This window comes from Lacerta agilis, chromosome 8, assembly GCF_009819535.1.
Source record: "Lacerta agilis isolate rLacAgi1 chromosome 8, rLacAgi1.pri, whole genome shotgun sequence".
NCBI classification, from domain to species: domain Eukaryota; kingdom Metazoa; phylum Chordata; class Lepidosauria; order Squamata; family Lacertidae; genus Lacerta; species Lacerta agilis.
Genome location: NC_046319.1, coordinates 10,865,606 through 10,887,953, shown reverse-complemented (window position 1 = coordinate 10,887,953; position 22,348 = coordinate 10,865,606). Strand labels below are relative to the sequence as shown.

General features: G+C 49.3%; 1 protein-coding gene across 9 annotated transcripts in view; it reads right to left on the bottom strand.

Annotated features, from left to right (window-relative positions):
• Positions 1–22,348, bottom strand: part of UBR4 (ubiquitin protein ligase E3 component n-recognin 4) — a 123,219-nt gene that overhangs the window by 35,615 nt on the left and 65,256 nt on the right. For 6 of the 9 annotated variants that reach the window (XM_033159446.1, XM_033159447.1, XM_033159451.1 and 3 more), the window contains 19 exons: positions 21,380–21,557; positions 20,675–20,779; positions 20,024–20,179; positions 18,469–18,643; positions 16,949–17,045; positions 16,038–16,145; positions 14,280–14,396; positions 12,070–12,279; positions 9,508–9,657; positions 8,044–8,271; positions 7,796–7,874; positions 6,863–7,105; positions 5,219–5,390; positions 4,426–4,570; positions 3,727–3,812; positions 3,129–3,216; positions 1,856–2,049; positions 411–650; positions 40–178 (listed from right to left, as the gene is read on the bottom strand). In XM_033159446.1, the coding sequence (XP_033015337.1) occupies positions 40–178; positions 411–650; positions 1,856–2,049; positions 3,129–3,216; positions 3,727–3,812; positions 4,426–4,570; positions 5,219–5,390; positions 6,863–7,105; positions 7,796–7,874; positions 8,044–8,271; positions 9,508–9,657; positions 12,070–12,279; positions 14,280–14,396; positions 16,038–16,145; positions 16,949–17,045; positions 18,469–18,643; positions 20,024–20,179; positions 20,675–20,779; positions 21,380–21,557 (2,910 nt within the window). The remainder of the gene's footprint in view (positions 1–39; positions 179–410; positions 651–1,855; positions 2,050–3,128; positions 3,217–3,726; positions 3,813–4,425; positions 4,571–5,218; positions 5,391–6,862; positions 7,106–7,795; positions 7,875–8,043; positions 8,272–9,507; positions 9,658–12,069; positions 12,280–14,279; positions 14,397–16,037; positions 16,146–16,948; positions 17,046–18,468; positions 18,644–20,023; positions 20,180–20,674; positions 20,780–21,379; positions 21,558–22,348) is intronic. The other 3 variants (XM_033159450.1, XM_033159455.1, XM_033159452.1) reach the window with 2 other exon arrangements.

Genomic DNA, 22,348 nt, shown 5'->3' with positions numbered 1-22,348 from the left:
CAGAGGGCATGCACGCGTGTGAACGTTTGTGCGCCTGACCTTTTTCCTGTCCTCCTCATTCTCGATTGGATCCACTGCGCAGCAGGGCTTTGCATACAGCATGAAGTCAAAGCGAGCGTATTTGCAGAACCCACAGGCGTTGCAGAGGAAGGGGTCCTTCTCGTCATAATTGATGGACCTGGGAACGAAGGGCAGAAAAGGCGAGTTGGCAGGACTTTTGACGTGACAGAAACTCAACCGCTGGTCCACCTCCTCACCTGGTAATGAGGGGCCTGCAAGGGAGGAATGCTGGTGCAGTTTTGGGGTGGGGAGAGAAAACTGTAGCTCAAGTGAAAGTGAGTTTCACACACAGAAGAAGACCTGCTTCTGAACCCTCAATCGCATCTGAATCCCTGAGGAATTTTGCACACCTGCACTTGTGGCACTGGTAGACGTTCTCTCCACAGTTCCCACACACCCCGGGGTTGGCTGGAACAGAGGCGCTGCACCGGGGGCACTGGAGGGTCTCTGTAGAGGCCTGGTAGTTCTCATAGAAGTCTGCAAACTCAATCATCAGGTTGGAAGCCACGATGGGCAGCGGCAGGTCGATCTTCACCTCTGTCTGGCCCGGGGTGAGCTGGACCTTCTTAGCCTTATGCCAGCGGGCTGGTCTACAAAAGTGGGAGGGGGGGGAATAAAGCAAGTTAATGAGCAGGGGGGGGCAAGAGTGCGGGAGAAGGAAGAGGAAAATCATTTAAAGCAGCTGTTCCCAAACTTTTCATTTGTTCACACACACACACACACACACACACACCGGTTTCCGTAAACTCGCCCTCGGTTCCCCCTGCCCTTCCCTATTAAAAAGTGTTAGTCATAAGAGCAGTTCGCATGACCCAAAAAGGAAGGTAAGAGCACAATTAAATCCAAAACAGTTAATTGTACATTTATTCAAAATCCAATCGAAACTATTTAGCTTTGTTAATTCAACAAAATGGATTAACTTGATCCACGGATACCAGCTTTTCAAAGCCCTGTGGTCCCCTGCACGTTCAGCGCTCCCCCCCCAGGTGATGTCACTACCTGCCCACCCCCCACCCCGGGAGCGCTACCACCCACTTTGGGAGCCACTGATTTAAAGGAAGCCAAGCAGGTTCAGCATCCTCCATCCCACGCCAAAGCTAAGCACGGCGGCCTCCGTTGAAAATCTCCTTTAAAAGAGGATGAACCGAGGGACTGGGCTCTTTGGATTCGCTTCTTCTCCGCCTGTGTCAACATGATAGGGAGCCGGAGCCAGAGACTAAGCCATTATCCCCAACCACAGCAAGGCTATTTAGGATTAAAGAGATGTTCGTGCCTCATGGGACGGAACAAAATGTAACACTTGGTTCTATTTATACATAAATATATATACACCACCACCCTGGAATTTTAACATAGTCCTTTTTCTTATTGGCAAGGGTGCTTTTTCCGCAAGGGGTGGGGAGTGGGGGCAAGGAACAAGGAGGATTCTTGAGATGCCCGCTAATCCACATGGAAAGTCAAGAAGAATCTGCATCCTCTTCTCTTTGTGACACATGAAATACATGAAACTTAATTGCTGCCCGCATATGGGCAATCACAACTCAGCTTTCTGACCCGGCTGGTCCATCAAATAACCTGTTGATTAACGGTCAGCGCCTTTGGGGGCTCACTTGTTTCCTCCTTGCTCCCTCCCCCCCTTTTGTGTCATTTTTCTTAGATTGCATGCCTCGAGGGCAGAGGGGCGTCTTTTATCTTTTCTTTTAAAATCAGTCTGCAAGCCATTCTGGGAACTTGGGGGGGGGGGAATCCAGAAGGGAGTGGGGCAGAAGCCCTTTAAATAAAAAAATGAAATTACTTGTTTTTGAGCTCCACGATGGCCTGCACTGTCCGGTTGTTGTAATAGAGGTTGATAGTCCGGACCATCTTGGTGCGTTTCAGGTCCCCGATCTTCACGGTCACTTTGCTGATGGTGTGGCTGCCAATGAGCTTCACCACCTGCTGGGTGGTGGTGTACCGAGTGTCCACTTTGATGGAAGAAAGTTTGATGTACTGTGGAGCAGGAGGAGGAGGAGGAGAGAAGCATCACTTACCCATAAACAAACTGGAGAAAGCACTCTACGCTCCAGCCAGTTACACGTTAACAGGAACGAATTATCTTATTTATTTTACTTATTCATCTCCAAGAGTATCTGTATACCGCTCTGTCACATAAAAACACATCAAAGCGGATTGCAGCAATAAAAACGTAAGACAAAAGACAACAAAAGCACAAGGAAGTTTAAAAGTGACACCAGGAAGCTATGGAACAAACTCCTTCAGTTAAATTCCTGGGCGAACGCTTGTCTTGGAAGTGTTGTATGGAGGCAGCGAAAGTCAAAGCACAGAAAACTACAGGGGCATTGATGAAGTTCTGTTACAGTAAGGGAGGGCAGCTGATCGAACCTTCCCTAAAGGTTTTTGGCAGCAATGTGATTAGTCAAAAGCTCTACTATGGCATTGAAATCTGGGACTCTGATTTGAACGATAATGAAGTGTTGGAAACGATACAGAATACTTTTTTTCAGAACCTATACAGGTTGAAGAACAGACATCAATTAAACCCTGGTGGATTCCCTGCATAGGACAAATGGAATAGAACAGTTTTCAGCAGGCGTTTAAGAGTTGAGACAGAAGGCGCCTGCTGAATCTCTATTGGCAGAGTGTTGCACAGGACTCAGTCAGTGACACCAAGGCTTGGTTTCTTGTTGCTGTCAAATGAGCCTCACCAACTCAGGAAACGGCCCGGGACGCTCCTGCAGATGATGTCAGTGACTGAGCTGGGATATGAGGTACCCTGGACCTAAGTTGTTCAGGCTTTGTAAATTAAACAAGAACCCTGGTGCAGATTAAAAATATAAGAAGGAACATGCTCGTCCCTTTTATTTCCATTTGTTTATTATGTGCTTTGTGCTATCAGTCAGTTTTGACTCTGTAAGCTGCACTCAAGTTTTGCAAAGCAGTTACTTCCATTTATCTTTCTGTATGTGATAAATAAAGGGAAGTGCGAAGAAGGAGACTGAGCAAAGCTGTGCAGAATCGACGCACCAATACCCTCAAGGCAGGACTGATGCTGAGGAGCAGCTACTTACGCAGAATGGAACTTCTGGGTTGTTGCAAACAAGGCAGGGGTCGCTCTCCAAATAGTAGCCGTCAAATTCCACCAGACCAGACAGTGTGCTGGAAGGGGAGGGAATAAGGGTATCTGAGAAATTTGCACAGGCAAAGGAGGAGCCCTGCTGGACTGGGAAATGACCTGTCAAGCCAAACAACCCTGTTTGATGCAGTGGCCAATCAGATGCCTTCAGGAAGCCCTCGAGTAGTACGTGAAAGCAACAGTCCCACCCCCCACTTCCTGTTTCTTCCAAGCATCTGGTATACGAAGGTACACTGCTCTTGATCCTGGCAGATCCATTGAGCTGGCTGACAGTCACTGATAGTCTTATCCCTCAATAGTCCCTTTTTGAAAGCCCTGAGCTGCACAAAGGGCTCTTGAGCGAGGTGTGACAGGAATACAAGCAGGGGGGTGGAGAACAAGACTGTTCTTCTGCAGTAAATGAAAATGGGTCAGTGACAAAGAGCAGCACCTCCCCACAGTTCCAGCTGCCCTCCACTCCTGAGATGGGTTGCACCACAGCCCTGTACACGTTTTAAAAAAATATATATTTATTTTGCACCAGAGACACTCACTTATAAATATTTGAGTTGGGATGGTTGGTCAGGATGTGGTTTTGCATCCGTAGGATCTCAACAGCTTTTTGGGAATATTCCTTTAACTGAAAGAAAAGTTTAACAAATAGCTCACAAAGAGGATTCAGGAGTGAATATGAAGACCAAAACCAGAGTCGGTTATAGAGAGCTCCCAATTATCCACTCTCAAACTTGGCTATTTCAATATTTATTCTCTCGAGAAGGATGATGATCCTTTGCACATACCATGTATGCCTTTAAATATATAGGGGCCTGCATTCCAACCACACAAAAGTCAAGAGATCCCTCCAACCTTGTAAGCAAGAAGCACCATCATTACAGTCCAAAGACACATTCCAGCCACGCAATAGCACCCAGGGAGAGCAGGCTCCATCCGTAATGTGGCCTAGGCAGAGTCCCGAGGCCAAATACAAGGGTCCTGGAAGGCTACATTTAGCCCCCAGGCCTGAGGGGGCCCCCTGCCCTACAGAGACAGGTTTCTGTTTTAAAGCCTGCCTGGTCAAGATGGAGGCTAGAACTGGGCTTTTCTTTCGTCAGGAGTCCTTCCTTTACACACTGAGAAGCACACACAAACCCCCCACACACCCCAGATGCAGTGGCTGCTCTTTTACATCCTTGAGGAATAAAGGAGGACAGTGAGAGAAAGTCCTTTTGGCCGTCCCAATGAGACACCCCTACCTTCTTCTCTGTCTGCTGCGTCTTCAGGGAGAAGTAACCCAGGAGGTCCACAAACTGGGCAGCCTTCCGTCCGTAAGCCGGCAGCTCCGGCCAGATTGACCACATGAGATCTAGCAGCAGCTCCTGCTGGGACTTGTTTGAGTTTCTAAAGGGAAAGGGGGCAAGGAGGAAGGGGTTAACCAAGGGGCCCACTCCCCACTGCGCATACGGCTGAAGGTCTTATCCCCCACCCTATGGACACATCTCTCCTCCGGGCTGTTTATGCAGACCCATCCCTCCCTCTTGTGCCCTTCTTAGAAGCCCTTCAGCCATTTCAGACTGCTCACTCTCTACCTGGTCCACTATTTAAAAAAATGAGCAAACAAATAGGTAAAGGCCGCCACCTGTCTTGGAAGTCTAGAACAACCCCACCCGGGTGCCAAGATCCTTGGGTGAGCAACCTTCTCTCAGTCTCGCCAGCATCAGAGCCATGGCTGGTGGAGACACAAGAGAGAAACTTTTCTGCGGCTGCTCCCATATTGTGGGAATCCCTCCCAACAGAGGTCAGACAGGCTCCCTCCTTGTTATCATTCCTTCCTGCTCAGGGAGGCCTTTGGAAACGTAAGGTTCAGAAACGATGCTGATCACTGGGCTGCCGTCAGGGCACAGTGCATTTCAACTGCATTCTGTTCTCAAAGTGGCCAGCCAGGTGCCATAAAGGGAAACCCACAAGCAGGATACTGAGGTTTTTAACTAGTTTGCTTTTATTACTGTTTATTTTTGTTTAATGTAAGCTGCCAGTTTCACGACTCACCTGTAGATGTGGAGCGTCAGGCAGTGGGCCTGCCAGCGAACGGAGGATGAGTTGGACTCCAGCAGGAAGCAACGCAGGAACTGAATCAGGGTCTCCTTGTCAGCAAACTTATTCAGCTGGTTCACCAGGGCTGTGCACAGCTGGTCTTCCTGGCTGCCCGATGAACCCTCTCCTGGAAGATGGGGCACAGGAATAAAAGAGGAGGTAGAGATTGCTTAGGCAGGTGTATCGTTAGGCTACAGTTCGGGGTGGGGTGGGGAGAATGTAGAGCACCTGCTGCTTTGCATCCAGGTAGGGATAGAAATGCCCCATCTGAAACCTTGAGGTGCTGCTGCCAGTCTGTGTAGACAATATAGAGCTAAATGGACCAGTGGTCTTACTTGGTATAAGGCAGCTTCATGCGTTCCTGGGGCCACAGCTCAGTGGCAGAGCACCTGCTTTGCATGCAGAAGATCCCAGGTTCAATCCCCAAAGTCATCTGCAGGCAGGGCTGGGAGAAAACCCTATTTGAAATCCTGGAGGGCTGCTGCCAGTCAGTGTAGACAATACTAAGACTAGATGGGCCAACAGTTCAGGTCAGTAGAAGACAGCTTCCTATGCTCCTATGATTGTGTGTACAGCTCTTGGCAGCAGGTGACCCATCCAGTTCCTCTGCTGCCCGCATATTCTAGCTGAATGAACCGACGAGGCTACCGGCTAACAAACATGGATCTATACTGAATGGAAGCTCCTGTTCAGAAGGCAGGACTCCTCCAATTACACCATACCGGAGACAGAGGATAGCTAGCAACATCCTGCCTTGTGTGCAAAAGCCACCGTTAGCGGAGACAGACAGAGGACTGGGCAGATCAGATTTCTGTCCTGACCCTGTGAATTCTACCAGTTTCTTGATTGGCAGTTCTAGAAGCATTAGTCCACCACCACCACCACCCCAATCTGTAGGAACGTCCCTGGTTGTTCTCAGAGTTGGCAAAGATCATTAGACAGCAACGAGAAATTGAGCCTTTGGGGTCACTGTCACCTTCTTTTCTACCAACATTTAACCCCCTGATGATAATTTAAAGAGCCAGCATGGTGCAGTAGTTAGCGACCTCGGGAGACTCACAGTCTTTCAGCCTAAGCCATGCCTAACAGTGTTGTTGCAAGGATAAAATCCTATGACATACTATGCCCTTTTAAAATGTGGTTGGGGTGGGTGGGTTGTTTGGTTGCTGTTTTTATTTTTATTATGTTTTGTGGTTTTATATTCTGATTTTGTTCTGTGAACTACCCTGAGACCACCGGGTATAGGGCGGTATATACATTCAATAAATAAAAATAATAAATAAATAAAACGCACAGGAACAGAACCACGTACACCACACCTGAGCTCCTTGGAGGAAAAGTGGGATACAAATGGAAAAATGCAGGCAGGCAGGTAGGCCATTAAGAATCCATCTGCCCATAACACATAGCCGATTTCTGGTTTTAAGGTTTTCGTATAGTTTTTGTTGTACAGTTTTGTGCATAATTGTTGTGAACTGATATAATTGTTGTAAAAAAAAACCTGCTCTGATATTTTTTTATGAATGACAGCGTATTATTATTTTTTATAAAGTTAGCAGCAGGCCTAAAGACATGCCTCCGTCACACAACTCCTCTCACCCTCTCGGTCTTTCTCTTTCTCTTCCTTCTTGCTCTTCTTAGTGGAGGATTTGCTCTGCCCGGCCGGCTGCCCAGAGGTCCCAGAGCCTGCAGGTGTCGAGGTTGACGCACCGGATGATCCAGAGGAAGATGCCGCCGAGAGGACTTTGCTGCCGCACAGGGCGCAGGAAAGGAGCTGCAACAGGACGGGGGACACGCCCTCATCGACCAGGAAGCTGACTTGCAGGAGGAAGTAGAGGACGGCTAGAGGAGTAAGAAAAAGGGATTGTCTCAACAAACAAGTCCTCTCGGCTTTCCCTATCAGAGCTCCCTTTTAAAAAGAAAACAGGCAGCAAAATCTAGGCGAATGGGATCACGGGAGCTTTGAGTACCAACCCATTCACTTTCGCCGTGGAACAAGTTTCTAGACCTCATTGGCAAAGAGAACAAAAACTTGGGGTAAGCGGGTGGCATATTCTTCAGACAGTAGATTTGTCTGTTGGGTGGCAAGCAGGCAGTAGAGATCATTACCTCCTGCGAGACTAAGACCCTCTGCGATTCTCCCTGATATGTCTAAAACTAAAAACAAAGCCTACCCAGATACTTAGTGATGTTATTTTTAATCTGTTTTTATTCTATTCTGTTGTTGTTTTCAAAAGTCTCAATTTATTCTTAATTCTTACTGGTAATCTTATTGTTTTAAGTGTTTTGTAAACTGCTTTGGGTTTTGTTTTTGTTTTACAATCATGTACTGTATAAATTTTATGAAAGGTTTTTTTTTAAAAAAAATCTCAGCCTTCTTTCCTCTTCAATCAAATCTCACTATTAAAAAGGGGAGGAATCCAGTTGATTAGATTGGTAGGTCTTTTCCAGCACTACCACCCCCACCCCCCCACCACAATTCCACCCAAATCACCTTCTGTCACCCCACACCTTCACAGGAAAGCAACTTACAGTCATCCTTGATGCAGAACTTCTGCCAGTTCACTGTCCGCTGGGTGGCGATTTCCGCACAGGCTTTCAAATGCTCCATCTAAAACGGCACAGAAGGAAGCTCAATTACGACAGCTGCAAACCGTAACCGGGGAGGGGGGGGTCTTCCGCTGTGTCTCTGCATGATTCACTGCTCTGGCTTTGCACCTCCACTCTATTGGGCCACTGCACTGATCCATGCTCATAAGGACACGCACAGGCTTCCTTACCAAATTGATCAGCGTGTCGTACTGCAGAGCAGATCCCGAGCTGGCCGTGACCACGCTGGCCCTCAAGAAGATCCCTTGCTCCTCTAGCAGCTTCTTGATCCCCCGGACGTGGGAATCTAGTGTGTGCAGGTCACGCAGCTGGCGGTACTTCTCCTTGGAGCCGCAGATGAAGAGCAGGAGCTTGCGGACCTGGCGCCTCACAAAGGGCGTCTGCTGGATCATCAGGTACTGGGGGGGGGGGGAGAGAAAAGGGTGCAGAGTTTCTGTAAGAAAACCTATATAGTTGAAAGTGCTGCAACTGCACAGGCACAAAGAGAAGAGTGAAGTTCTCAGGGCCCTTCTGTAATAACAGTAACAGCACCGTGCTGCCTGCTGATAACACGGCAGAGAAGTCTAGCGCCTGCAGAATCCATCACCCTCTCATCCAAGTGTTTTTCTGGGCAGCACTGAGGTCTAGAAACTTCCTTTCCAATGGAAGCAAACAGGCATCACCTAAAGAATCTTCACTTCCATTTGGCTAGATGATGATGATGATGATGATGATGATGATGATTATTATTTTATCTGATAAATAACAACAAACTATTTGTGTTTTTGTCTTGTGTTTTTTAATCCTGTGAACTGCCCTGAGAGCTTTTGATGAAGGATTGTATATAAATCTGAGGAGGAGGAGGAGGAGGAGGAGGAGGGAGGGAGGGAAGGAGGAAGGAAGGAAGGAAGGAAGGAAGGAAGGAAGGAAGGAGAAGGAGAAGGAGAAGAAGAAGAAGAACAACAACAACAACAACAACAACAACAACAACAAACAACATACCATCTTTACTCCAAGGAACTTTTTTAAAAACACTTTTGAAGTTTTTACAATCAAGCAATGTATACATTTCATGAAATTAATATATATGAAATCAGGTGGGGTCTATGGTTCCCATCTCTCCATTTATCATTATTGGCAGAGGTAGGTTAGAATGGCCCAAAGGGGGCTTGATTGGAGATTTGAATCCTGGTCTCTCATGTTCTAGTCAGACATTATTAACCATCACAACACAGGCTCTCTTATACGACCTGCTCTCACCAATCTACCCTACCGCACCTGCACCTGCACCTACTTCTTCACAGGAGGATCATGTTTAGTGAAGCCAAGGCCTGCTTTTAGCATATAAACACAGACCAGGCTTTCTCCAACTCCCATCAGCTCCACTCAGAGCCATCACGAGCAGAGTGCTGATCTGAGTTGTAGCTCAGCATCTTCTAGGGGAAGTGCACTTGGTTTATGAAACCCTTTTTGCACCTGTCTGCATTCCAGATCGCCGGCTCAAACACGACCTCTCTCAACATGAGGAGGACACGCCAGAGTAAGAGACAGCATCCTAAGGGTAGTTGGGGAGGTGGTTCTCAGAAGGTGAAGATTCAAGGCTGCTTCCTCCGCCAAGCATTCAACCTCAGGCCTGCAATCTTCTGCCGACCTACCTCCGAGAGGAAGTAGAACCAGGAATGGTCAAAGACCGGTGGCGGGATGCGGGAATTGGTGTCGGCGATCTTCTTGATTTGGTACGGCAAACGAAGCACCATCTCCGTCAAGAGTTGGGTGTAAGCTTCAAAGACGTCAGCGGCGTGGCCCTGAAAGGGAGAAACGTTCGGAACAGAAGTTAATTTATGAAGCGGCCACATGCCGTTTAGTGTAATACTGTCTCCTCCAACCGACACGGGAAGTTGCCTTCTACCAAGCCAGACCATCTGCAGGGGGCACCTGCAGCTGCCCAGGGATGGCAGGTGCGGGTGCCAGGTCTGAAAGGTGACCTCTTGGATATATAAGCAAATATTGATTTCTGGTTTTATAATGCACGCTGCTTTTGAACCCGTTTCTGCTTCTAACTGTGAATCACGGAAGGGCTGTTAGTTTTGACGACACCCACTTGGTTGAATTTTGGTCCATTTGTGATGCACGTCCACAAGCAATTGAAAAGGCCTGGAAACTTTAATCAAAATGAAAAGCCAAGCACTGGTAAGAACATAGGAAGAGCCCTGCTGGTAAAGGTAAAAAAAGGTAAAGGACCCCTGGACGTTTAAGTCCAGTCGAAGGCGACTATTGGGTTGCGGCACTCATCTTGCTTGTCAGGCCGAGGGAGCCAGTGTTTGTCCACAGACAGCTTTCCGGGTCATGTGGCCAGCAGGACTAAACTGCTTCTGGCGCAACGGGACACTGTGACGGAAACCGGAGCGCATGGAAATGCTGTTGACCTTCCTGCCACAGCGGTACCTATTTATCTACTTGCACTGGCATGATTTCGAACTGCTAGGTTGGTATGAGCTGGGACAGAGCTCACCCTGTCACGGGGATTCCAACTGCTGACCTTCCGATCGGCAAGCCCAAGAGGCCGATGGCTCATCTAGCCCAGCATCCTCTACTTGCAGTAGCCAGCCAGATGCCTGTGGGCTTGGGTGGGAAGCCTGCAAGCAGGACCTGAGCACAAGAGCTCTCTCCTCTCCTGTGATTCTCAGCAACTGGCATGATGCCTCTGACAGCGGAGGTAAAATGTAGCCACTGTAGGTAGTAGCTGCAGGTAGCCTTGCCCTCCTTCGTGAACTTGCAGTTGGTGGTCATCACAAGCAAGACCCGAGCTCAAGAGCGCTCTCCCCTGCAGTAGTTTCCAGCAACTGTTACTCAGAAGCATTACTGTCTCCGATAGTGGAGACAGAGCACAGATACTTTGCCTCCCATCACCGTCTTGCTTTCAAATAAACAGTTGCTTTACATCCTTCACCAGCTGGTTGGAACCTCTTGAGAAGAAGCAAAAGCAAATCTAGTTGCACGACATCAAGTACCCAAGCTTGGGGGGGGGGGAGTACACAACTCTCCCTTCCTTATAATATTTTCGTCCGATTATGGGTAATGGAGAGAGATCTCTCGAGGCAGAACTAAAGCTGTTAGCTGGAGGAAGCCACCCATTCGTTTTACATCTGCTGCCCACTTCCGCGGATCAGAGTTCTAAACTGTGTTCAACGTGGCATCACTGGGTAATCAAGAGAGCTGTTGCACATTATATCCTCCCCAGTCCTTAGCACAGCCTCTTTCTAAAGCTAATTTTTTAAAAAAGAAAAAGAAAAAGAAAAAGAAAAGAACACCTCTTGACTGACAAGAGTAATGTGAAAACAGCAGGTCCCCTTTGAGAGAAAGGAAAGAAAAGGCAAGAGCTTAAAACAGCACCAACCATCACCACAGGCCTTCAGAATCCCAACAGCTTCTATTCTTCCAGCAAAGAGCACCCTAACGTTTAATGCGGCTTATTCCATTATACTTTGCCGGGGCAGGAAATAAAAACTAAAGCTCCACCACCAGGCGCTGAGTATAAAAGGAGGCACCACGGCGGCTGCAGTGGCCGAGGAACTAAGCTGGCAAATCCACGTCGTTCACAAGGGCTGCCAGGAGCCAGGAGGGGTCCTCGCCAGTCAGTTATTGGAAATAAGCCTCTTCCTTCCTTCAGAGTTCACCTTAAGACCATGCCACACCCATTCAATGTGTGTGGGGGGGGGGGGAGTTGGGACAAGGCAGGGGACAGCGGGTGATACTCTCCCCACTCTTCCTTAGGACTCTGAAGACCAATAAGAAGGTCTTGGTCAGGTGTTCAACATATCTGTGTGTGAAATCACAGTTGGGAGGGAGCTCAACAGCTTTGGGCGCGCGGCACCGAGTGAACAGCTTTTGTATATTTTACACCGTAAATACCTGTTCAGTCATTGTACGTCTTTCTTCTTCTGTACTACTGACAGTTGTTGCAACAGTTAGAAAAAAATAAAATAAAAGGGTGTCGGGTTGAAGATTTAAGTTATTTGATTTCCATTTTTCTGCCTGGTGTTTTTTTTAGGTGGGGGGTGGAATTCCCCAGAATTACCCTTGGGGGGGGGGTAATCTGCCCAGGAACACAGTTAAGACTTTAATCTGCTCCCCTGTGGAAATGGGACAGGCTTGCAGATTTGTCCAATCTGCAGTGGCTGCTGGTGCTGGACCCGCCGGTTGGATCCGCAACTCACCTTGACATACTGGCGCAGGAAAAAGGGGCTCATGTCTGGTGGGGAGGAGGTGGTGTGAGGTTTCAGCAACTGGCTAGTGGCCACAGGCTCCTCGTCATTCTGTTGGTTCTTCCAGTATTCCAGGAGGGATTTCAAGACATGCAGGCAGTAGTCCACCGCACCAGAGCTCAGCAGGGCGGCTGCGGTGGCACTGGAGATCAGGGAAGAGGACTGAGAGGAGAGAGAGAGAAAGTTGAGTCCTCTCAGCTTATTTCCTCGTAGATGTTTGCAGACCTGAGTGACAAATTCGGGGTTGAGTGAGCCCACTTTAGGAGTCTGATCACTGACAGCTGGCCACAGCTCAGAGGTACAGCCCACTGAGATCCCAGCTTCAATTGCCTGCATTTCCAGGCAGGGCCAGGAACGTCCTCTCTGCCTGAAATTCTGGAGAGCCTCTGCCAGTCAGTGTATACCATTGCTGGGCTGCATGGATCAAGGGCCTGACTCCATACAAAGCAGCTCCCTAACTATCTTAGGAATTTAGGAAGCTGCCTTTATACTGAAGACATGCCTTCACTGACTGGCAGTGGCTCTCCAGGGTTCTCTGCTAGCCCTACCTTGGGATGCCGAGGCTTGAACGTGGGACCTTCTGCATGTAAGGCAGATGCTCCACCACTGAGCTACAGCCCTTTCCAAAAGAGGGATCGGATCAAAGATAGTTTCCCAACAGGGGTATCATTCCTGGCAGATCACTGTTTCTTCCCAAGTGAGGGTGATCCTGAGGAATGCATCACAACCCTAATGGGGTTCCCCTCCAGAAGTTGCTGGACTACAACTCCCAGAAGCCAGCACGGCCAATAGTCAGGGATGATGGGTACCCAGCAATGTCTAGGAAGGACACCACATTGGCTACCCCATCCCCTGGTCTTGGCTGACTACCCTTTCCCCTCAGAGGGGGGGGGAGTGAAGAGGAGTTGGGCAGAAAGTAGTATCTTTGTTAAAAACAGCAACAATAGAGTAAGTTGTAGGGTAGAAACAATGGAAACTAGGACAAAGTTAATGTTGGAGGATCCAGAAAATTGTTAAGAGACCAGATGGTTGCCAGTACAGAGATACATCTGCTTGAGAATACTCATTTCAGCAGGCTTAGGATGGGGGCTTAGGATCGCTCGAACGGAAGCAGGTCAGAAGACACCTGGGGCTTCCTTTCATAGCCGCAGAGGACTTGACAGCTAGATTTCAAGTTTTGGTGGTGTGATTTATTGATATCATTTCTTAAAGAAAGCATCAATTGATGGTGTGTTTATGGAGAGGGGCGGGGGGGGGGGTGTCTTTTGAACAAGTGCTTAGCAAAAGGGACGGGGGGGGGGGAGGAGAGGACAAAAAAAGGCAATCAGTTCTTAAGTCTAATCTCCCCTCGACACACATGCCAGAGGGCAATGAGCTGAGGATTAGGAGGAGGAGAGAGATACTTCTCAGACACACACACAATTTCTTTTTTTAAAGAAGTTGGGATTCCGATCCATTTCTCTGGAATCTGGCCAGTTGTGGGAGGAACGTAAAGGCCTCAATGAGGAGAGTTTTAGCCTCCCGTATGCAGAAGGGAAATCTCTTGCACCCATGTCCTTAAACGGCAAACTTCTGCACTAAATAGATATATATAGCCCACCTCTTTTTGTTGGGTCAGATGAACCACAGGCGAAACAAGGACTGGCGAAAACGCAAGTGTAAATAAAACCATTACAGAAACTCTGGTTAAATCCAAACAAACCCCACAGCTCATAAGCTCATTAAAATCCGACGCACTTCGGTCTCCGTTTTTAACCTCTACGCTTTTGTTATTAATCTTCTTCCCTCTGCCTGCACGTTTGCCGGCTCTCCCCCCACCAAGCCCCCCAGCTTTCCCCCCTCTTTTTCAGAAAAAAAGAAAAAAAGCCTTATTACTGCACCTTTTAACAACAAAACAGGGATGGAATCCTCTTAACGACTTTGAAACGTTGGTGCTGCAACATCTCTGCTCCCCTATAATCACATCTGCAAATCCCTGTCCCCCATCCCCACTTTTAACCACTTCTTTGCCAACTGGGGTTTCAAGGGCAAAAGGGAGCTTGGGAGCTGCTCTCCAGAGGTGGTCCGGCCGTTCTATCAGCCACACGCAGACGTTCTCCCTCTACCAACCTCACGTAACGAAGCCTTTTGCAAGACTAGAACTGCGAAAGGGATTTTGGTACCTCGCAAATGGAAGATTTGGACCCTGACTTCGTTCGCGACATGAAGACGCTCAGCAGCCGCATGATCACCAGGTGGACTTCGTTCAGGGCAGTGCGCTCGTTTTTCTTGGAGACGTCCTGGGAAGGGTGGGGAAGGGAGAAGGTGAGAGGAACTGGTTGCCCCTGAAGCTCCACAGCAGTAGAACTCAAGCCCACCCCATCCAGCCCAAATCTCAAGAACTGCAGAGTGAAATGAAACAGATTATGCAGAAAGACTCAGATTGCCCCGTGATTTGGGGCAAAGAGCATCTGCTTTGCAGGCAGAAGGTCTCAGGTTCAATCCCCAGCAGCACCTCCAGGTAGGGCTGGGAATGCCTCCTGCCCGAAACCCTGAAGGGCTGCTGCCGGTCAGTGTAAACAATACTGAGCTGCATGAGCCAACATTCTGGCTCAATACAATGGTACCTCGGGTTAAGAACGTAATTTGTTCTGGAGGTCCGTTCTTAACCTGAAACTGTTCTTAACCTGAAGCACCACTTTAGCTAATGGGACCGCCCGCTGCCACTGCGCCGCCAGAGCACGGTTTCTGTTCTTATCCTGAAGCGTTATTTCTGGATTAGCAGAGTATGTAACCTGAAGCGTATGTAACCTGAGGTACCACTGTATAAGGCAGCTTGCTATGTGACACCCCTCCAAAATGTGTATGTCAGGGCACTACCGGAGATTCCAAGCAAACAGCCATCAATTTGGGGGTCGCCAACTTGGTCCAAAGGCTGACTGTCCCATACACTTTCTTTCTTTCTTTATTATACTATTATTAATTAATTAATTAATTTTAATTTAATTTCTATATCCGAAGGTCTCAGGGTGGTTCACATAAAATATCAGGGTGGTTCACATAAATTATCAGGGCGATTCACATCCTGCCTTGTGTCCACAACACGCACACTCCACTGGAAGGAGGTCCACTTGATGCTGCCGTATGCTGGTGGTGGCCCATGTAGTCAGTGGCCTGAAATGGTTTCACTGGTAGAGGGGCTACTGTGCGGCTCAGAAAGAGGTGACCGTCTTACATCAATGGGGTTCTTTGGGGGGGGGGAAGTGGGGGGGAGATTTTTCAAATAAATCCCAGCTTTATGGCTGCAAAGCAGAAGATCTCCCAGTAGTTGGGCGCCCTGCCCCATGGGCCAAACCCAGCCTAAGGAAGGCCACCAGCTGGCCTCCAGCACCACCCAAAGAAGCCAGGCATGGGAGACTCAGGTTGTCAAGCCTGCTTTGTGCTGTGTTTTAAAAAGCTTCAAGGGAAGGGAGGAGATGGCTGGGTGGGAGGTTGCTTGGCAACCCCCCCCCCCCCCACAAAAAAACCCAACATTGCCATAATACTCTGCTTGGGACCGCCTGCCGATGAGAGTGGTGCTGCTACATTCCCTGCTCAGCTGCTGGGAGGGAAGCCCAGTCCCACTTTATACAAGCCTCCACACCTCCTGATATTTTGGACTTCCACTCCCATCAGCTGCGAAGAAAAAGAAATACAAAAACTCACTACTGGTAAGATAATAGGGCAACAAAAACAAAAACAAAACAAAACACAGGCAGCCCAAGGCGACTGCAGCTGTGTTCAAAGAAAGGCAGCAAAGAGAGGCTCATGGGGGCAATAGCCTAATTCCGAAAGCATCTGTTTTCCTGCCTCGACCAGAAGAAGAAGTAACCCAATATGCCTTCTCTCCTGGCCGAAAGGAGATCAGGAGGGGGAGGAGGGCAACTCAGCTCCCTGTATACCTTTTTATCCATACACAGTTCTGCGATGAGCTGGGCGAGGAGGTTATCCAGGGCACCCTTGTCCTTCTCGTCATCGCCATCCAGGTCTGTCGTAAGCATCAGGATTACCTGGCCACACAGAAGCTCATAAGGCACAAAGAAGGGGGACCTCAAAGGCGTCCGGGGCAGAGGTTCTTCCGCTATTAACATTCCTTGGGAGCACACAAGCTGGGTATCCATGCTGGACAGCTGCGGAGAACCTCAGACAGACAGCGATGCTGCCAACTCGCAGCTGTGGTTTGTCCCCCACCCCATCCTCTGCAAATCCTTTCTCTCCCTTCCTGGAGCTAACCATAGTGCAGTGTGGCATCTAACACTAGCTGTGTAGTGAGTGACAAACCAGCATTTACAAATGGGGTTGGAACAAACCACGGTTTCCAAATGGCTGTTACGATGTAATTCATTTGTACTTTCCATTTCAAACAACACGGGAAAGCGACTCCAGCAGCCAGTTGTAACCAGATAAAACTACAATATCCCTAAGGAAGCATTATTATATTTTATTAAGGGGGGGCAGCCCCTTCTGGCCCCTGGCAGATGATGGGACAGTCCAGGTTCTAGGCCAGGGGCACTCTGTTCTGGGAAAGCGTCTAAGGGACACATGCTGGGCAGGGCCAGAGGCAAGAGTGGACACAGCAATGACTATAATAGGCTAGGCTTCTGCATGCTCTCACCCCCTCTTTATCCTCCCATCCAGGCAAACAAGAGGCATGATTGAAGTCCAAAGACACATCCAGCCAGGCAAGCACATCCCGGGAGGGTTCAAGGCCTCTGTGTCGCCTAGAGAGATGTTCCCCACCCAGGGAATATGGCAAAGATTCCTAAGCAATGACTCTCATCCAAACAGTGAGAGAGACTACTTTGTACGTTACCTGCATGTAAGGGATGGCACGGACCCCGCCCACGTTCCTCAGCTGGGGAAGGGTCTGCAGCAGCCTCTCCAGCAGCATCAGACGGACCATGTGCAGCCTGAACATCAGAGGGGGAGAAGAGAAGGCATTTGAGGGCAGCAGGTGTGGCCAAGCAATATCACACAGGGTTGTAGCCAACTCCGTTTTAACTCAAGAGTGAACCCAATGAAATGAAACGACTCAAGTCACGTTCATTCATTTAAATCAGGGTTTCCCAAACGTGGGGCTCCAGCTGTTCTAAGACTACAACTCCTATCATCCCTAGTTAGCAGGACCAGTGGTCAGGGATGATGGGAACTGTAGTCCAAAAACAGCTGGAGATCCAAGTGTGGGAAACCCTGATTTAAATCAGCCTGCTCCAATTAAGAGCAATGTGGTACAAGTGCAGTCTTCACATGCCGGCGAAGAGCCAAACGTAACCCCCCCCCCCCAAAAAAAACCAGCAAACTAGTGAGAAACAAACCATGAGCAGGAATTGGTTGATTGCACACATCAACAACTTTACCCAGAAAGGCGGTGGTGAGGCGGCTTCTTGCAGAAGGACACAGGCCATAAAAACAAAAGGGCAGCATCCTGAGCTGCCACCACCACTTCCCACAAATCCTTGGGAGCCTCCCTGATTGGACACTGCAGTCTTGCAATATCTATCCTGGAAGCTCACTAGGACCACAAGTATCCCATTTCCCACATAAAAATGGGAGGGGAGCATGTCTTTCTTGTATGTCAGGTGCTGCTGCAGCTAGGAGGAAGGACGTCACTGCTGTGCTTTGGGACAGGCCTTTCCCAACCTGACGGCCTCTCTATCAGCTCTACGGGCAGCACAGTCAACGATCATGGACAATGGGTGGATGCCACCAATCTCCAAAGAGCTGCTGAGCCAGTTTCCATCGTTTGGGAGAGGGAGAGACCGTTTCCCAGCCTGACCAGCTGATGATCTGGTTCCCCGCTAGACATACGCACGCACGCACGACTTCTTTTGGCTCACATCACTTGCAGCTTCTGGATTGACTCTGAAGGGACCACATTTGCATCTCACAACAGTTTCTAGGTCAGGGGTCAGCAACCTAAGGCCCATGGGCCTGAAGCGGCCCACAGAGGTCGTATGACCAGCCCACAAGCCACCCCCAAACCAAGCTGCTGCTTGTGCACTGCGCTAAACCAGCACGGTGCAGCATGGAGACTCGCTTCCATGGCATCGAAAATCGCGTCTGCGCAGACGCAGATGCCGAAAATCATGGACGCTCACACGCAATCCGGCCCACGGAGGGATCTCCACGGGACCAATCCAGCCCAGGCAAGATAAACCTTGCTGATCCCTGTTCTAGGTTCTATTTAAGAATGGATCTATTTAACGGGATGCGCTGCCAGGGGTGGAGGGAGAAGAGATGCCTCAACACGTGAAGCAGGATGAGGTCAGGGTGTCCCATTCTAGCCTCAGGGACCCAAGACTCTCCCATAGCCAGAAAGGAGGGAGGCCTTGCCTGTTGCTGGCGTGGACGTCTCCTTCCGCCTCTCCTTCCCCTTCCCCTTCGGACCCTTCGCCCTCCTGCTGCCCGGTGGTGGTGCTGATGGCGCCCGTGCTGGAACTGACGCTCCCTGGCCCAGCAGGGTGGCCCTCGGCGGTTGTGTCTCCATAGGCGCTGCTGCGGCCGGACACTGGAAAGAGAGGAGTAGGGCAAGGGTGAGAGGCGATAAGTACTCCCAGGACCCCAAACACTGGGACAGACACATTTGTTGGGGGGAGCGGCGCAGCTCAGCGGTGGAGCGCCTATTCTGCATGCAGAAGGGCCCAGGTTCAGTCCCTGGCACCATCTCCAGGGAGATCTGGAAAGGACTCCCTGCCTGGTACCCTGGGACTCAAGCTCTGACTTTGTTCAAGGCGGTTCCCCATGTTCCAATTCTGCAAAAAGGGGCTGCACCCAACGACATAGAGAAAGTCTACTGAAAGCCTAAGTTAGTTGCGTCTGTTCACTTCAAAGGATCTTCTCTGCTTGGGGCTAATGTTGGGCGCAGCCCATTGTTTCTTGTTTCCCGTCTGAAGGCTGGCGCAACAAGAATATTACCAGATATGTACCAGCTTTCATACGCAGGAAGAAAAGGCAACTGGAGGGGGGGCAAGATCCACCACCAGCAAATAACTGATTTTTTTTAAAGAGATGCCTCAATGTTGTTCATGTTCATAGGAGGCTGAGAAAGGAGGCAGCTTCACACTACTGTATAGGCACCACTGCCAGAAAAGGCCCTCCATCTAGTGGCCACTGACAGAACTTCCAGAGAAGCAGGGCTTCCTTTGCTGGGCAACAGAAAGAAAAGGGGCTCCTTGAGGGAGCCTACACCCAAGCTGCTTAACAGCTTTACAGGTGAGACTCTGGCCAACCTGGTCCCCTGATGGGGCTGATGGGAGTTGTAGTGCAAAACATCTGAAGAGGGAACTAGGTTGGCCAATGGCTGTTACAGGTTAATAGCTAAACTTGAAAGCTGGCAGGTGCAACTCCTTTAAGAGGGTATGATAGGCTGCCCCAGTGAACAGCCCAGTGGCATTTTGGTTACAAGATGCTGGACTGGGTGGATCAATCCAGCAGAGCTGTTGCTTATTTATTTATGCCTCACCTGCCCTTCATCACAAGATCCAGAGCAGGTGACAACAGAACATTCAATTTTTTTTCAATTAAAAAAACCACCTCTAGTTAAAAGTATTAAAATTCTAAAATGAAGTAAACACATTCAAAATGGGCCAGGAAAGCACTCCATCTAACATAGGGATTCCATCAGGGAATGGCCCTAGCTCAGTGGAAGAGGATCTGCTTTGCATGCGGGTTCAATCCCCACTGGCATCTCCAGATAGGGCTGAGAGAGGCGCCCTGCCCCAAACCCTGGAGGGCTGCTGCCAGTCAGTGCCAACAAAACTAAATGCTAGATGGAACAAGGCTCTGACTCAGTGTTAAGACAGCTTCCTGGGTTCCTATCTTTATTCCATCATGTGCTGCCAGGTGGAGGGAGGGGCAGGGCCCAAGCCAAGTTAATCGTGGGCATTACCACTGTGCTCTCCGGCCACCGAATCCACCGCGCTGCCACCGCTCTCAGAGCCCACGCTGCCGCCGTGGTCAGCTGGGGAGGTCCGCAGGGTGGACCCGTCTGTCGCTGCCGTGCTGCCTTCATCGTCAGAAGCTGGAGCTAAGAGAGTAAGGAGGGCTGTTACAAGTAAAAACACCGTCTTTGAGCAACTCCAACACAAAAGCTTGCGATAAGGATTTTTAAAGATCTTAGTAGATTTCAAACATTATGGCTGCAGCATGATCAACTGGATTTTTTAAAAGGGCTTTCAAAAAGTGGTCTTGATTGATCAATTAGCAGATTGTTAATATATTTATTATTTTTGATACAAGCGTATGGATACATGCGCAGGGGCTGTAACTCTGTGGCAAGGGCATCTGCTGTGCAGGCAGAAGGTCAATCCCCGGTTATCAGGTACCAGGAAAGACCCTTCTCTGCCAAAGACCCCATAGAGTCGCTGCCTGTAAAAGTAGGCAATTCCAGGCTAGATGGGAAGATGGTTTGACTTGATATAAGGCTGCTGCATGTCTACGCCACCCCAGCTGCTAAAAGGCACCTATGGAATTTCAAGCGGTATTGCCTGCGCTCTGAAACAGGAAGTATCATTTGGGGTTTTACGCTGTGAACAGTTACCTGATGCTGTCGTGTCCGAAAGGGTCCCGGCGTCAAGAGAGGAAGAGCTGGGGGCTTGGCCAGACAGCCCCAGGCTCTGCAGGCCAAGTGCACTGCTGCTGCTCCCTGTGCAGGGGGAAAGGGAAGGAAGAGAAATGCCTCTGAAAAGGTGGAGATCCTCATCCCCAGAAAAGCAAACGCCCAGGGATGTGCCTTCATTCACAAAGCAAGTGAAAAGGCTTTGGCCAGCACCTCTTGAGGAGGAATGCTGCTCTCAACAAAAGTCATCCCCAAATAACCCTTCATCAAACAGCAAATTTGGAAGTGACTAGGTTAGGGTAATTAAATTTATAATTCTTCCCCCTGATAAATAAAAAGGGCCCGCAGCAATCCACAACTAAGTATAAAACAAATTTCAATGTTAAAATTACAAAACCAGACTGGGAACATCCTAAGCCACATACATAAAAGCTTACAAAATCAGGCCAGTGGCCCACCTAGTCCAGCATCCTGTTCTCACAGTGGGCAACCAGATGCCACATAGGGAAACCAGCAAGCAGGACATGAGTACAATAGCAGTGCTCTCCCCACTTCTGATTCCCAGCAACTGGTGTTCAGCGTTACTGCCTCTTGACAGTAGAGGCAGAGCATAGCTTTATTGAACTGGGGGCAACCTGACCCTCTCCCTCCATGCTGCCTCCCCGCGGGGGGGGGGGTGCTTCTCACCTTGCTGGTCTTGTTGCAGACTCAGGGCAATGGCAAGCTCCACCATCGTCTCATCGTCGGCATCTGGGGGGATGTCCAGCATGGGAGGAAACCCCTCAGCCCCAGCCAAGAGGGCTTCCAGAGGAGAGGGGTTGCCATTGTTCACGTTCTCAGCTGTCTCCAACACCATCGACTCGGACTAGGGGAGAAATAGAAGTGGGGTTGATGCCACAGCACCCTCTGCCCAACGCACAGTACAAAGCAGCGCTGTAAAATAACCATCTGGTTTCATTACTGTTAAAGATGCACATGAGATGCATAAAAGAGTACCCAATGCTAGGCCTACTCAAATCAGACTCACTGGAATTTATGGCCACAGCAAACTTTAATTTCTATCATGGGCTTAATGTGAATAGAAGTTAGCTGGATGCAACCCATTCTGAGCATGTCCTATGTTTAATCCTGCCTTCTGGAGCCAACGGGGAGTAAGTCTGCTCCAGCTTCTACATGAGAGCTGTCCTTCAGACATTTGTCTACAGCATCTGGTATGCTGCCTCTGCACTTTGCTAGACAGACAGATAGGTGCCAGGGCAGCCAGGCCCACCCAAAATGCCTCCAGAACCCAGTTGTTGGGCAAGTAAACACACACACACACACACACACCTTACAAGGTACAGCCAGGACACACAGTTTTCTTTAAAAGGCCAGTGTTTTTTTGTACAGAGTCTACTGGCTGTTTGGTGTGTCACCGTCGTCCCCTTTGCTAAACAATGAATAACAAACTTTTAAAGAAAACCAGATCAACAAAATGTCTGATGATATGCACTCAAGCGGCCTATTGAAATTCTAAAGCAGAGAGGGAGAAGGTAGGAGGTTCTACTGCAGAGACGAAAGCCATCTGTGGCCCTCCAGGGGATGCTAGACTGCCATCTCCCTTAATCCCTGACCTTGAATCACACTGGCCGATGCTGGGAGTCCAACAACCCCTGG